The sequence below is a fragment of the Pinus tabuliformis genome, chromosome 1_2 (genome assembly GCF_031772625.1).
Source record: "Pinus tabuliformis cultivar Carrire ecotype Pingquan chromosome 1_2, CPIR1, whole genome shotgun sequence".
Taxonomy (NCBI): domain Eukaryota; kingdom Viridiplantae; phylum Streptophyta; class Pinopsida; order Pinales; family Pinaceae; genus Pinus; species Pinus tabuliformis.
In genome coordinates this window covers 564,550,095-564,567,501 of record NC_142298.1, presented here as the reverse complement: position 1 = coordinate 564,567,501, position 17,407 = coordinate 564,550,095, and the positions used below count along the sequence as shown (strand labels likewise).

The 17,407-nt window shown below is 39.9% G+C and overlaps 1 protein-coding gene across 5 annotated transcripts in view; it reads right to left on the bottom strand.

The window, feature by feature from the left end:
* Positions 1-17,407, bottom strand: part of LOC149206857 (uncharacterized) — a 76,509-nt gene that overhangs the window by 18,864 nt on the left and 40,238 nt on the right. For all 5 annotated transcript variants that reach the window (XM_089395609.1, XM_089395606.1, XM_089395607.1 and 2 more), the window contains 2 exons: positions 5,738-5,840; positions 4,940-5,478 (listed from right to left, as the gene is read on the bottom strand). In XM_089395609.1, the coding sequence (XP_089251735.1) occupies positions 4,940-5,478; positions 5,738-5,791 (593 nt within the window). In that variant the 5' untranslated portion in view covers positions 5,792-5,840. The remainder of the gene's footprint in view (positions 1-4,939; positions 5,479-5,737; positions 5,841-17,407) is intronic.

Sequence of the window (17,407 nt, the reverse complement as noted above, 5' to 3'; positions counted from 1 at the left end):
ACAAGTTTATTTATCTGTGGGTAAGCCAGTTTGGCACACTATTGTACTAGAAAATTGTTGAATAATAAAATCCTCCCTTGCTGCACCGGTTTTCCCACATTGGGTTTTTCCGGGGACATTAGTCCAAAATAACTATGTCAATGAGTTGATTCTTGTGCATATGTTTGTTTCTGTATTATGGTGTGATATCTGCAGCAGTATTTATTTTAATGTTTATTGAAGTAATTTCATGAATAACTTATGGTGAAATAAGTAGGAAAAGTAAATCAGTTGCTGCAGCGATAGAATTTTCACACTTTGATACCTCACAGTCTCGGTGCTAATTCAATCTCTCTATTCAGTCTTAAAATAACCACAATGCTAGCCACAAATTTGGTGTCATTACAATCTTTGTCATACCACAGTGATCTCAATAACTTATAATCTGGAGCAGTTTTGGTGCTTGGTGCTTGGTGCTGGACAATGCAAGAGAGTCTCAAAATAGATCTTTGAAAAAGGATTTCAATTGTTCAACTCAAGCAAGGATCTACAATAAAATCACATCAACTCGAAGATCACTCGGAGGAAGCATCAGTGCATCTCCAACATGATCAAGATGAAGTTTTATCTTCACATGTCAAGTAAGTATTTTCATTAATCAATTTGGTAAAATGACTTCATGATTGCAAGGAGATCTATATGTTGGATGGGTCATCAAAGATCCTTGCATGGAATAAGGAGAATTGTCATCCTCATACATAAGAGAAGTCAATGAACATATCAAGGAAAAGGTCTCCTTTGAATTCATAGGAGGGAACTCTTAAGGTCTTCTCATCCCAATGTAGTAAGAAATGAGAAATAAAAGAGATATATGAAATGCTAGAAGATATACTCTCTGAAATACAGTGAAGAAGGTCATATCACTTAGACCTGATTGAAGAATGAAGTAATATCTTCATAAGATCTCAATTGAGAGATCCGGGAGAGATGATAAGAAGATAATCATCATTGTTCTAACTTCTAACTGATATGCAAGGTAACAAATGTCCATGAACAAAAAGGTTACCTCATTCGACAATTTGTGGTCTCTATGCTAGATAGAGAAAGACAAGTTGATGGAAAAAGTGTTGAAGGTTAAAAGACTCAAACATTTGTTGAAAGGAAAGGGAAGTTTGGTCCTCAAACAAGACAAAACAGTGCTATGGAAAGATTATGGAAAGAAAGCTCATATCGCTGGAAAGATGGAGGGATCTGATGAAAAGGGCTAAGGAAAGAGGGAGTAACATATCTCTACTATGATTGAGATGGTATCCCTCACAAAAGGGTCCTATTATAAGCTCCTAAATCTTGTGTTATAGATATGGCCATGATAATAAGATGCATCGTGGCATCATGAAAGCATTAGAAACAAGAGCTCATGACATCACCATGGGAATCATGAAGGACAAAATCCATGGCAATCAAACATGAAGGATATAACTCTTGGGAACCTCATTGAACATTGAAGGAAAGAAAGATGTCATCCAGGACAAGGCTCATCATACATCAAGACAAAAAGGAAACATCTGCCAAATGGGGATATGCAAGATCCTCAAGGTTCTCTGATGGAATCCTCATCGGAGGGTTCACTAATCTAGAGAGGAAGCAAGTGTTTCATCAAGAACTCCAACTTATGGAATTCATGGGATGATGGTATGATGACATGAGAAATGAAGCAGATCAAGGGATTGAAGATCTTTTCAATCAAGGAAGCTGCTGAAAGAAGCCTAGATGACCTAAAGGTAAAATGAGGTATGTATGCTTGTGTTTAATATTATAATGTCATGTCATATGGTTGCAGGTGGCATGGATCATTACTTCTATCTTAAGAAGCATGATCAAGAGAAAAAGGATCTCCTCCTCTGAAAAAATGCAAAAAGGCATAAGTCACACTAGATGAAATCAACATAATATGTCTTCATATGAAGTATGAGGTGGTTGACTACAATTAAGAAACTCTGATTGAAAAATCCTGGGAATGAAATGTGTGAGGAAGGAAGAGATCGTGAGATATGCAACCATGATAAAGGCGATCAACATCCAAAAGACCAAGAAGATTTGACTAGGAAAGCTCCCGGAAAGATATGAAGACTCTAATGAAATTCTGAAAAAAGATGAAGACCCTTGACAATGGATATCTTTGGGAGATGTGTCAACATGTATGTAGGATGTTGATACCTACAGGAAGATGTCATGGTGAAGAGCCATCTCGAAAGGTACAATTTGATTTAGTGTTATATTTTGATTTCTTGAATAATATCTGGATGAGTTCATGCAGGGCTACTAGTACAAGAGTTGTAAGTACAAGTACAACTGGCATTCATGTGGTGGATGGAAATCCCTGAAAGAAACATGATGAAAAAGTAGCCATATGATGAAGGTTCCAGATATGTATCAAGAAGGCCACTTTCCATGAAAGGAATGACATGACGAACCAAGAAAGAAAGTGATGGATGGATGATGCCCTACAAGGAAGAAGCTCGACTGAATTTCATGACATTAAGGAAAGAAATTGATCAAACAGCTAAAGGACCCACAAAGAAGAAGTTGCTAATGAAAAGGAGAGTCCCTAGTTAAGAGGGAGATCTGACAAGTCCCTAATTGAGAGGGAGCTTGGGCAAGTTCCTAGTCAGAGGGAATTTGAGTACATTCCTTTACAGGAATGGGCATATCTTCCCTAGTTGAGAGGGAGAGATAGACACAACATTCTTGTCTTCACTTGGGAAGAAAAAAATGGAAGGATTGGGTAATCATCTGGCATCCGATGCTCTTTGAGGATATGTATAGCATCCAAGATAAGAGTAGGCAAGAGGACCGATATTCTTTGAGGGTTGGTAACCCAAGATAAGAATAGTCTTAGAAGGTCATACTCAGTGAACACCCGAGTGGGTATGCACCTTGAGAGACAATGATGAATGTATCTATAGTCATTGGTCTCGCCAAAATTGTGCTCTGATCTAATGAGAGACAGAGTTTTCAGTCAAGGCCTTGCCGTGGAAACAATGTTGGTTACTATGATGCTATACAGATGGGTTACCAATCCGATTCTTCTTATGAGAAATTCTTCAGATTGAGAATGACCAAGTACCATTATGAATACCTCCCTAGTTAAGAGGGAGTGTTAAAGAAAGTGTAACTAGGTTCGGTCTTCATAATGAGATTGTAATTATGATTTTTGTAAATAAGAAAATGAATTTATTATTATGTTTGCTTCATGGGTTTCATGAGTTTTATGTATAGATGGCTCCCATTGAGAACCTTAGGATTTATCTTTAAAGATCAAAGAGTCAATGTCATGTAGGAAGAACCCTTCTTGGGCATGTATCAAATGTATTTGAGTCATAAACAATGTCAAGAAGCCCTCCAAATGATGAGCACAATCCTCTTCATCATGTTTGCCTACAAAATCGAATTAAAAGAAGTCATAAGGAGACACATCGGTTCACTTTGTCATGTCGGCTCAAATATGGAGGACAAACTACTATATATACCCAGCTAGGGTCTGCGCAAAAGAGGAGGAGCAGAACTCAGATTCTCTGTGATTTTTGGATGGGTACAAGTCTGAGATCTTCGCATATACACCTTTGAAATTTCGGATGGCAAAAATAGTGAGACACTTTCGGATGGATACCACAGAGGGACAATCTTGGCATAGTTGTGACAAGGAAGATCTCAGTGCAAGGAGAACACAGTCACAGTCTCGGTGAAGATCTTAGTGCAGGAAGAAAACACAGTCATAGTCTCGGTGATGAAGATGATCTCAGAGATCCCACAGTAGCACACACAGTCTCGGCATAATTATGATGAAAATATCTCATAGTGACACACTTTGTCTCAACATACTTCAAGGTGAAGTCATGATCCTAGCATAGTTATGGTCTTGATCTTGATGGAGACATAGTCACAAGGTTATGATCTCGGTGAAGGTACAACTATCGTGAGACAATCATGATCTCAGTGGATCTAGGTGCAACTCTCATTCATATATATACATATCTCAATATGGAGATCTCATTGATGAAGACCTCAGTGAAGGTGCAGTAATGGTATTGCAGTAGTAATGAAGATTTCCGTGGTGCAGTAGTGATGGCCTCAGTGGTGCAGCAAAGATGACGATCTCAGCAGTGACAGAGAAGAGGATTGGTGTCTTGGTCTTGGAGTGGCTAAATAGGTCAAGGGTCATTGTCTTGGTATTCGTCAATTGGAATCTCTATAAGAAGAATTTTGTGTGGGTTTTCCTCTCAAAGAGTGAGAGGTTTTGGCCCTGGCAAAAAGGCAACATCTCGTGTTCTTGTCTCTTTGTTTTGGTAGCTATTTGATGAACTAAGAAGACACACTCTAATATTAAAGATTGTGCTAATAAGAAAAATTAAAAACACCTCACAAATAGTTATCATGACTAGAAGAATCTCATTAACCTTGATTGCCCTATATTCTTCAACATTTAAAACCTCTACATGCATTTTATGGCTTGTCAGGCTGTGTACATTATCATATAATTTATCAGACGGTATATTTTATAGGGTAGTCATGTAGTCAAATGTATTTTTAGTTATAACTTACTAGTATTGGATATACAATGAGCCTTAATCTGCTTTCTGGCCATTCAAAATCAACACTGACTTATTGTCTAATGGGATTGGATTAGTACTACTGTAAATGCCAGGCCTGCAGAAAATGAGGCTATTTCATTCTTGTGTTATTTTAAGTTGCTCAGAGATACACCAGCTAATGCAGTAGACTGCTTGCAAATGACTTGGGCCTAAAGTTAAGGCATGTGCAAATGAATCTTATACAAATAAGATCCCGATATATCATCACTAAGAATCATTAATATTAACAAAGAATCACTGATATTATGTACATACTAAATACTGCAAACTTGTAAAGTTGAAACTTGAAAATATGGGCATTAACGTACCCTGATCTGAATTCATTCCAGGACAAGATTTTTGTTACTTCAATGCCTCTTCCCAGTGGCAAAGTTGAAGAACGTACACCCGGCTGTCTGCGTACATGCTTTATGTATTCATTAACTGCCTCATCAAGTGCATTATCCGCCACAATAATTGCCCCATTTTTTAGCCTCAAGAGATCAAATAGTTCAATGTAACATTCTGAATTTTCAGAGAGAAAAGCAAAATCAACCCCTTCGTGTAGAGGTAGCACATTTTTTGGTTCATCTGTCATAAATTTTACATATTCTACTAAACCAAGATACTTTACATGGTCATTCACAGCTTCCTGCTTATCTTTATCAAAATGTATTGACAACACAAATGAGCCTGTAGCCCGTGCAGCTGCTGCTAAAGCAATAGTTGAAATCCCACAACCGATCTGCAGAATATGGTGAGCATTATTCCCTGCTGCTAAAGCTGCAATAAATTCTGCAATGGATGGCTCTAAAACCTGTAACAAGGGTGACTTGGGTAATTGCTGTCTTTCTGTTACACTCCTACACTGCCACAAAATATGGGTGCCATATTCAAATAGATGGTCAGTTAGTCATTCTAAAGTTAACAAGACTATTATAACAGCCATAGTCTGATAAAATATAGCCACTTCATCTAAACTACAATGCTTATAGGCTTGACATATATCCTCAGAACTTAAACCATCACAAAATTCAAATTAGAATGACCAGGCGAAACCCAACGTGACGGTTAATTTACTTTCATTTCTAGCAACATTGATAATTTAAACTTGGGAACAGAGGTACCAGTTGTATTGTATCCCAAAATGCTGAACCAGCAATTTCTGGAAACCAAGGCATATTCGAAACTTCCTGTCACTTTAGCATGGAAACATCTGTTTGGAATCAACTGCAGTATCCACACACATATAGTCATTACCCCCTTCTCTCTAACAACACACTAAACATCCATTCAATTAGCACAGCACAAGCAAGACCATTGAAGGACATGATTTCTAAGAAATTTGAGTAACATAATGCCAAAATCGCCTCTAAATCAATCATTTTAATAACATCATGAGCAATTAGGTGTTTGAAATAATATCTTTTCCCTTAGGCTTAAAGAGAAAATCATATATGATAGGGTAAACTTGAGTCTTGACTCGGTGAAAGAGTCAAAGTTGTTAGGTCCAAAGTGGTTATTTTGGAAACATGGTTTTGGTGGCTAGTGATATTAGTGCCCATGTATTACATGTGATGAAGCCTTTAAAAGGTTTGGGTATCTCCAATGTAGTGTGTCTAAGTTGAGCAGAGGGCTCACTTGGCCGGGCCAGATGTTGGCTGGATTGGCTGCTTTTAATCCATAAGATAATAATAGATACATTATTAGCTGGTTTTTCCAGGTTTTGTGTTTTCCAGGATAAAATTTGTGCGTTTTATGCGTTGTTGCTACTATGATTGTTTTCTCTCACACTGTCTCTCTAGTAAAAACAAGAGAAAAAATTAAATAAATCATAAACACATAAAAAATAAAGCATAGACACAATCTTTTTTACCCTGGAAACCCTTATGGGAAAACCAGCTAAATCATAGATCCACAATTCTTGGCCCAAAGGAAAATTGCAATGGAGTCTCATGCCTTTACATAGGCTACAATACATAAGAATACCATGGGAAAAACCATGGGTTATCAAAACTTGGAGCCCGAAGACCACCAGCAGCTAAATTGCAGGAAACGTGGGTCTAGGGTTTGTTTCCGTACGGAAACGAAACCAAAACAGGGAAACCCGTACTGTACAGCCCGGAAACTCGTTTCCGACCATACTGGCCCGTTTCTTGAGGAGGAAACATGGCAAGTACGGCCGGAAACGAGTTTCCGGGCCGTATGACGGAGTTTCCTCATGCAAATTGACTTTTTCTTATGTTTTTTTATTATTTTGTTTTCTATTGTTTTATTGGGCGACTAAAGTGGCTTCTAAATTTAATCATAATGTTTAAATGTAATAAATTATAATGTATCATGTATGCTTTATGATTGCACATAACATTTCTTAAATGTCCTAAATTCTAATATATATATATATATATATATATATATATATATATATATATATATATTCGCATTTCCCCGTTTCCAAAATTTGGGGAGGTCACGTTTCGTACCCGTGCCCATTTCGGAAACTCGTACTCGTTTCCCCATTTCATGCAACTTAGATTCGCTGAGAGGGGGAGACGTCTTCAGTTCTAGAGGTCGGGAAGGAGTGCCAGAGAAGCATCTTTCTAGTCAACAGAAGGCAGAACAACTTCATCAAAGACTAGTCAGAGGCTTGACATCAAGCAGGCTGCGCAAAGCAGTGCAGAGTCTGACGCAAAGGGTTAGAGGGTCGAGTTTCTGAAGGCAAGTTGTGCCAGTAGATTGCTTGTGGGGTGAGGAAAATTTCTCACTAGATTTTTGCCAGTATTTTTTCTCTGTAGGATTTCCAGATTTCGGCATCCAGTTGTACTCAAAATTTCTCACTGCTGCATAATAATAAAACCCTCAGCTGCTGCACCAGTTTTCCCAAGTTGGGTTTTTCGGGGGACTTTTGTCCAAAAATAATGGTGTTATTTTATGTGTGTGTGCTAGCATTTCTCAGCTTCTAGCGTTTTATTTTTTTGCAAAATTTTATTTGTGAAGGTTGTAGTGTATTTATTTTGATATTTGTCATAGCAGATAAATTGTTAATTAATTAACAATTAGGAGAAATAATATCAGTTGCTACAATAGGATTCTGTATTGGAATTTTCACATGGTATCAGAGCGTAGTTGATCAGCAGGAGAGATCAGGAAAACAAAGGAAAGGAATTTCGCTGCTCAGTGTGGGCAGCAGGCCGAAATTCCCAATGGCAGTGCAGTCTTTTGCCAGAGGGACCGCGTTGCTTGACGAAGACCAATTTTTCTAATAGGGGCAAAAAAATTTGATTCTTCCAGATCGAGTGATTCCACAGGCAGAGGGAGAAACTTAGATTTTTCGTTGGGTAGATCTCTAGCTGGACGCAGTGGTTTTTGCAGTAGTTCGCTAGAGCAGAGCTAGTGTTGGGGTGGAAGAGAGAAGAGCACACACAGAGGGAAATTTTTCCTCAGAGAACTTCTAGTCTCAAAAAGTTCGATTTTCCTTGCAGATTGACAATGGTTGTGAGCAGATCTTCTCACTCCAGAAGAAAGTGCGAATAGCATAACAACAGCCAAGCAGAAGGAAAGAGGAAGTTTTCGACAGTTCGTTGAGATGGCCATTGCTGGGCTTCGTGATCAAGACAGGTTGGATGGAGCTTCCAACTACATCATCTGGAAGGCAAGGATGTCCATTCTTATAGATGAATATGGCTTAAAAGGCTATATTGATATAGTGGTGGAAGTTCCTCAGGATGCAAATCAACAGAAAGAGTACAAGAAGGAGATGGCACGGGCGAAACGGTTGATCCTTGATGGCGTTTGGGATCATGTTGTTTCACATATAGCTGGCAAAGATACTTCCAAGTAAATGTGGGATGCTCTCTCCAAATTGTACCAGGTTACTTCCGAGCAGCGGAAGGTGTACCTAGAGGAGAAACTGAGGCTCATCCGGATGCAAAAGAGGAAGGCATAGACTGTAACACCCCCTCCTCCCAGGTCCACCCAAGCAACCAGCCAGTCGGGAAAACATATGATGAGAGAGATTACTAGGGGATTCAATCTCCTAGGTGACCTTAAGGAAATGGAATCGACAGAATATATCAAATAAACCCATCCACATCAGTAAACCACCCTCAGGAGACATGCCAGCCACTCCGACAGCCTATCCTTGAGTCCCACTGATGATTTAAGCCTTTTAACCCAGAGTCGCTCTCATGCTATAGGCAAGACAACAACCAACAACTCAAAGTCACTCTCATAGGCCTCTGTGCCAACGACTATGGACTTTTCTCAGTAGACCTGTGCCAGCGACCTCGAGATTTGAGCCACTTTTCTAGCCCAGAATCCTGGCCTTTGCCCAGAACTTGTTACAACCTTCAGAATCCATCAAAGACATGATAACAATGCTGATAAATCAAAATCAACCTCAGGACTAGGCCTGAGCATCCCCAACCGGGACTGACATTCTGTCAAACACTTGGTATCAATGCAACCTACAGGTCTAGGATACAAGACAGAGCATAAATGACTAAAAAATTATGAAACATAACCAGAAGGATCACCTCCTCCATTGGACTATTATATCATCAATTAGGTCTTGCATCCATCCATTTAACAATTAGAAGTAAATACATGAAATAGCCATGACAAGAACCAGTCGCATAACCATGCTTATAACCAACATTAAACCATATAAATATCAAATATATGACAACCATTAAATCCACATATAACGCACCACCCGACCATATACATGGCTGAACCAAATCTCTCTTTCAGCCAGTCACCCCCGTGCTGTATTCCAAGCATGAATGCGGGATCTCATAGAACAACCAATCCAAGAACAACTAAGGGAATCCAGAGGTTAAACCACCTCCACCCTCACTAAACCGTGATCACACCAAAACTGGTACTCCGATCACAACCGAACCGAACTTGGAATGCCATCCGGAATCCATCACTATCCTTAAGGAATTTTTCATCTCCTTGTCTCTCAAGCTTTACCACAATCCAATCCCAGACTACTATACCCTAAACTGAGACCAGTCTCTCAAGCTTTACCGCAATCCAAACCTAGATCACTAGGCCCTAAACCAAGACTTCTCCCTCAGGCTTTACCGTGTATCCTGCCAAAATCGGTCAAGGGATTCCTAGGCCTTTGGGAATGAACCTTGAGACCACCTCCGCTCTGGATTCTGAAATCCATCCAGCAAACCAAAGCTCAAAACCGAAATAAACATCCCAACACCATGGCATTCAGAAAAAGGCAAGGCTAGGCTAAAAACCACTGTCGTAACCCAACGAAACCATGCCACCAACAACAAGAGAACCATACACCAACATGCAAAGCCATGCATGTCCAAACCAGCTAGGAAATCACACATGCAAAAGGTTACCTGCAAGTATTCCTACTGAAGCTGCTTGATCTTGCTCTTCTTCCTTGATCCTTGCTTTCCTTCCTTTCCCTTTGCTTGCTTTTCCTTCCTTGATCCAAAGCTAGAGTGCTCCAAGAAAACTCTAAGTGACCAAGAGTGAGAGAGAGAGAGAGAGAGAATAATGAGAGAGCTCCAAACTTGAACTAACAAAAGGTTAGCAAAAGCTTGCCCACTGATCCTCAGAAGCCTTTTTATTAATGAGGCCTCTAATTTCTTCATTTTCCATTATTTTCCTTCAATTTCCTCCTCACATGTAACCTATGACCTTTCACCTTACTTTTATCCTAATTTCCTTTATTTTCATAAATAAATGTGCCAAAAATGCTTTTTTTCCTTTTAATGCCTTAGCCTTTGCCAATTTTCCTTAGCCAAAACACACATCCAGTGATGCCCACTAGGATATCTTTGCCCAACATTCAGCTTGGAATAAGTGTCCCTTAACCGTGGTCTTATTTTGCCTTTATTAACTTTTATTACATGAAATTTTCACCAAGGATGTTACATAGACCCCTTCCTTACTAGGATTCAGGAGGTCCAAGACCAGTTATCAGCTGTTGGGGCAGCGCCTCAACCCACAGAGCTAGTGTTATTGGAACTCAATAGTGTCTCAAAGGAGTGACAGGTCTTTGTCCAAAGCATATTAGGCAGAGATAGGTTACCAGACTGGGATAGAATATGGGTCGATTTGCAGGAGAAGGAATTGAGATGAGCTCTATTTAAGAGCTCCATCAGTGGCAGCAGCGCAAATCGAAGCAAGTAAAGGAGGAGGAGAATGTGGCCCTTGCATCAAAGGGTCCCAATCAGGGACAGGGGGAGTCGAGAAAGAAGAAGAAGGACCTGTCAAAGGTCAAGTGCTTAAGGTTTGGTGAACTCTGTCACTACAGTGCCCAATGTCCTCTCAAGAAGAAGGAGAAGCAGGACCACCCTGCAGCTTCAGCAGAGATCGATAGGTTGTCCTCCAGGATGGAGGAAGACTTCGCCATGTTCGCTGATATACCTCCAGGAGTGAGGCGGGGATATTTGGTGTTGTAGCCCCATAGCGCTACAGATGGGCAGGATCCTTGAGGAGTCCACCTCTTGGATCATTACCCGACTACGGGGGCCCACAGTATTCAGTAGCAGGATGGATCAGTGACAATTGATGCAATCATATGCCAGAGTGACAGTTGTAGAGACTAGTAGCAGTCAGATGCTGGGGAGCACAGTGTAGAGTTGGCAGTAGTGTAGTCGACAGTGCAGAGTCAGCTGCAGCGCAGATTCTTCAGTGACAATACAGATACTAGCAACAGTCAGAGACTCGGGTGACAGATGCATTATACTGATCACAATTGATTCAGTATTTTGGATGCTTTTCAGTTGCAGATGTTGCAGTTGCAGCAACAAGAAATGATAGGGAGTTGCAGTGCAGATGCAATGCTGGCAGCAGTACAGTAGAGTCAACAACAGCACAGATGCAGTGTATATAAGAGTTGCACAATGTTTGGTGGGCAGCAATAGCCAGACACCAACAACGTGAGAGGAGATGATGCAGAGACAAAGTGTTGTGGCAGGATGTGCAACACAAGAACACATTCCTTTCTAAGAGGGAGTGTTAGTTTTTGTAGCATCGGATGTGTTCTAGCCACGAAATTTGGTGGAGAGGCTAGAATACATGAGATCTCCAAAACCCAGAAATAATTTCTAGAAATTCCACTTAGAAATGACTTAATTAGATTCTAAGTCACTTGACACGGGGCCACGAGACTTGAAGGACACGAGGATTCGACTGTCGAACACAGACACGTTGACCCCCCGGAACAGGACACGTTAGGACATGTTATATATATATTAAAAATTAGATATTTCTTACACAAATTCTCATTCATGATACAAATTCATTGATTCAAACATAGATCTTCATCTAGATGTAAGTTTTACAAAATTGCAAAGTAACATTATACATAAAATACAATTGTGACGTAATACATATTCATCAATGATCCAATAGGATAAAGACATGATACTATAGTTTTCTCATTAAGTCATCAAAATCAAAATGTGTTACATAGGTAGTAGCAATGCCAATGGAAAATAGAAATAGAAAATACAAAACAACTATAAGCCTCAAGGCAGTGGGTAGCTCATGAGTCATCAACCCTCATCATCAAATCAGCATCACTGTACTCATCACCATGGTCACCACTGCTCTCCTCTACTGCATCCTCCTCTGTATCAAATATCATCTCTGCATCTATTGGTGTGTAGGATGACCCCTCTACAATATCACCATCATCAAAAGTTACAGGCTCTAGCTCTAACTCATTAAGATCCAAGTTGGCCAACGCCAACTCAACACTGTTGTCCAAACCCATATCATCATGAAAGACATCCCACATATTTGTCTTTCCCTTCAACCACTCATCCCTCTGCCTATAAATAAGATGAAGGTTGGTGTGCACATACACAATTGTCTCTGTCATGGACTGCTCAAGCTTGCTCTTCTTGACACTATACAAATTCCCATATGTGCTCCAATTCCTCTCGCAACAAGAGGATGAAGTCACCTAAGAGAGGAGCCTTATGGCTAACTACTGTAGAGGAGGGCTTATTGCCCCATGAGTTTCTCACCAAGAATAGGGCTTCTTAGCCCCCCTGTCTAATATCGTCATATCTTGCAAATCGACCAGTGCCAGTGGAAAACTCTACAAAGGCATCTTCCACCTCATCAAGGGACGCTCTATCCTGAAAAATCTACCTCAATGCATCTTTCCTCCCCTGTGAAATTTCACCATCCATGTGAGGATGGAATCTGTGGGAAGGTCCACCATTCAACCACTCATGGTTGTAGTATTTTGGGTTCAATGAGTGAGCCAAACAATGTAAAGGTGTGCAATTATTGTCCCAACTGCTGACAAGAATATCCTATATGGTGGTGAAGAAGGCCTCTGATGATGTCTCATACTCGCGTCACTCACTCTGTAAAATAATGCTCCTCACAGACTCAATCATGGAATCCCATCTCTCATAAACCTCTCCTAGGATGGGTTGGTCTATATCTGCAAATCGAAGCAAAGAAATGATAGGGTCCATGATCTGAATAAGTAGATCTACCCTCTCCCACCAAGCATCATCTAACACTGTGTCCTTCACTCTTTTTGAGGTTGCTTGATCTGTCTTTCTCCAAAAAGACCAAAACTCTGAAATAACCATGGCCCCAAGAGTGGTCTTGACCTCCCTCAACCTCTTCAACATGATGAATGAAGAGGCAAACCGTGTATCCGCAATCTTCAACAATGATAGATTGGTGTACTCCTTGTAGATAGTGAGGGCATTTGTATGATTTTGTACAAAGTTGTGGATATGCCATGCATCCTCAATAATGCTTCCAATCCAAAGCACATCAGAAGCAATAGATTTAAGTGCTAAATTCAAAGAATGGACATTGGACAATGCAAGGTGTCCAAAATACTAGTGGATATTTAGCTTCCACAATCATGCCAGTAGCCTCGCAAACAGGTGCATTATTTGTAATGATTTGCACACAAGAGTCAACACCTACATCTTCAATAACTTTAATAAACAACTCACCCATATATTGTGCATCCTTGTATTGTCCAAGTGCATCCACTGATTTCAAGAAAACTGGATCATTCAAGGAAGACACCATGAAGTTGATGAGTGGGTGTCGTGCTGGATCTATCCAACTATCAGAAACAATGCTAACCCCAAATGTTGGCCATGTTGGTTTAATAGGCTCAAGCATTTTGTCCACCTCTTTCTTTGCCTTCGTCAACAATGTGGTTCTAAGCTTCTCTGACCCAGGAGACACATACCCTGATGGAGCCCCTTGACTTAGCGCTCAACACATCTCAATAAATAAAGGTGAACATGCAACATTAAAGGATATGAAGTTTTGATAGAAAAAAATGCAGTGGTGAGATCAAGCTCTTCCCGTTTCTCTTTCTGAAAAATATTGTCCATTGGACCAAGTGCCATTGCCTTTCTTTTTGTTGCTTGTCCCCCACCAAAACTCTCAAATGGAAATTTGTTGTTGCTTTTTCTCAAGAATGGAAGGGGATTATCATTCTTGTTGTTTTAAAGATGTTGCAGCCATCGTTTCCATACCAACATTGGCCTCTTTTTCCATTTCTTTCCTCTTAGCTAAAGACACCTGTGTACATGTTGCAATTCCACAACTTGGTAAAGCCAACAAATGAACTTCCACACGATAATATGTGCTCATGAAATGATTGTTGCAATAGTTGCATTTCCAAACAACATTGCCTCCTCCCTTCATCTTGCTGCCTGGATCTTACTCTCTTGTGACATATTTCCACAAGGGATATTTGTTATCTTGAGGTTGTTGCCTTCCCTCAACATTTGAAGTTGTTGTTGCAGCCCCACTTCCAATAGAGGGAACACTTGCAGACCCTGATGAAATTAGAACAGGAGGGGCATCTCCAATGGGGACATTCTTCCCCTTCCTTTGCCCCTTCCCTGTTGCCCTTGATTGAGCCATGAATGCTGTAAAAATATTAAGAAAAAATGCACAAATTTGTAAAAAAATGCACATGCAAACTGTTGTAATAAAAATGCAAAAAATAATAGAGACAAAATGCACTTACTTGTTGCTTGAATCGCCTCCAAAATGCTCCCACACCCTTTTCTCTTCGCTCTCACACACCCACAACAAACCCACAGCAAGAGAAAATGAGAAATGTGATGTTAGAATGGCCCAAATCCGCCTTTTATGGTCGTGTGATAGTCCAAAAATCGGGACATGTGTCCCAGAATCGGGACACGAGGGGCCTAGGCACGAACCCGATGTCTTAGAATAATAAAATAGGAGGTTCTAGAGGGGACCATCAGATCTATAAAAAAAGAGGACGAGCCCATTGGAGGACATCTTGGATTGATATTCCTTCTTGTATGAGAGGTTGGGAACTCAGTTCTCTAATTCCTTGGTAGCCCCAGGACGGAAACCCTCGAGTGATTTAGTGAGATTGGGCAACCACCCATATCCCCTTGGTGAATTCATCCAGAATTTACCAGAGAGCTTAGTAGTGGCAGTTCAATTCAGTTTTGGAGGTCGGTGCAGTGCAACATATTATCTTGGAGGCCAGGGTTCATCTCAACTATTTTGGTTGAATATGAATGTAACCCGAGTTTATCCATTATAATAAAAGATGAGAATTTTTTTGTTCAATGTGTCATTGGATTGGAGTGCTCTGTTTGTTTTATTTTACATGGCAATCTTCTGTGAAATTAATGATAATTTAATGGTGAAATTTGGGTTGAGTTTGGTTTCTACAAATTTAGCAAAATATCCCGTTTGGAAAATTGCAGTGGTATCGGAGCCTTGGTCTTGGCTCACCCTATGGAGTTGCAGCAATTATGGTCTGACAAAATGCCCAACAAATTGTTGTCCCATGAGCAAATTGTTGGATGCATAATAATCATTCTACAAATTGAATCCGTTGTGAAAAGTTGTCAAAGAGCCGAGAATTAAAAAAAATATTTATGGAACCAAAATTGGCATCGTATTAAATTTTTATGGGCAGTGGAATATTATGTTGATGAAGATCAAATTTTTTAGACAAGGTCGAAATTCATAATATTAAAGGAGGCCGTAAATTTTTTATTGAAGGCAGTCGAATCTTTTATGAAGGCCATTTGAAGCCCAATATTTCATTGTCGTGAGAATTTGTAAGGAACCAAACTTAAATTATTATAAGGAGCCAAATATTTATTTCAAAAGCCCAAACTTTAACAAAGAAAAGGGGCCGACAACATTGTGTTTGAGCGATTCATGCTTCGTGGGACCGAGAACGCTACATATTATAATGTTACGGGCTGACTATGTTTTTAGTGTGTTATTTAAAAGGGGGCCCATTTCCAAAGATTTTTTTGAACTCCAAGCTTCATAAAGATGAAAATTTTGCCATCGAAGGTTCCAGGGGATGCAAGAATTTTTTCGATTGTTGTCGAAAACTTTGTTGGAAGTCGCCATCTCAAAATCGACGGAAAGATAGTTGTATTGGTTTTTTCTTCTCTTTCGAGCAAGTCTAGGATTTGAGGTCGCAATTTCTCTTCTCTGCATATTCTCATATTTTCGATCAGAGTTGAATATCCATGGATCATTGGGGGCATCGATTTGTTTAATTGCAGGTGTGAGTGATAGAAAAATCATATGTGGAGATCTGCGAACGTGGAGGTGACGTCAATACAAATTGTTAATTACTGTGGGATGTGAAAATTCCTAAAACTGGAATCCTATTACAACAACTAGAAATTATTCTCCTAATTGTTAATTTTATTTAACAATTTATTTGTTGTTTTTCTACGACAAATACTAAATAAATCACACTGAAACCAACACAAATAAAACTGTTAAAGAATAAATGTTGGAAGGAATGCTAGCACACACATAAAAATAACACAATTATTTTTGGACAAATGTCCTTGGAAAAACCCAACTTGGGAAAACTGGTCCAACAGCTGAGGGTTTTAATATTAAGCAATAGTGAGAAAATATGAGTACAAATGGATGCCAAAATCTGACAATTCTACAGAGAAAAACATTGGCATAAATCTAGTGAGGAATTTTCCTCAACCCACAAGTAATCTCCCAACTCAACTTGACTTCAGAAATTCGACCCTCTAACCCTCAGTGTAAGCCTCTGCACTGCTCTGCGCAGCCTGCTGGACGTCTAGCCTCAGACTGGTTTCTGATGAAGTCTTTTTGCCTTTTGTTGACTAGAAAGACACTTCTCCGGCACTTTGGGACTCCTTCCCAGCTTCTGGAACTGAAAACATCAATTCCTCTCAGTAATTTGACTTTGCCCCTAGAAGTTGCTTCGTTGCCCAGCGTCAACCTCTTTGTGGCTCTCTTGCCTCTCTGTAAATGCACTCGTTGGATCTAGAATGCCTCCTCCAGCCTCACTGTCTCTGCCCCTCTCTCACTGCTTCGATCTCTAGCTCTCTCTCCGGCAACTCGCTGCTGCTACTTTGGAAATAGATCTTCCAAGAAATCGAACTTCTCAAGTGATTTCTCCATCCCCACATCTATCTCCTCCTATAATCCTCTGTTGGGGCACCAACGACCAAGAATAAAACTTAATCAATGGCTAGGATCATCTCTGGATCATTCCGTGTGAGTTTCTAGATGATTCTCGCCTTGACTTAATTAACACTGATCAATTAACTATATTCCCTAAGTTTAGACTTAGGAAATATTAAAAAACTGGTTAATAATCTAATTAAGTCATTTCTAGGCAGAATTTCCAGAAACGATTTCTAAGTTTCAGAGATCTCATGTATTCTAGCCTCTCCACAAAATTTCAAGGCTAGAACACATTCCATGCTATAAAAACTAACACTCCCTCTTAGCGAAGAACATGTTCTAGTGCT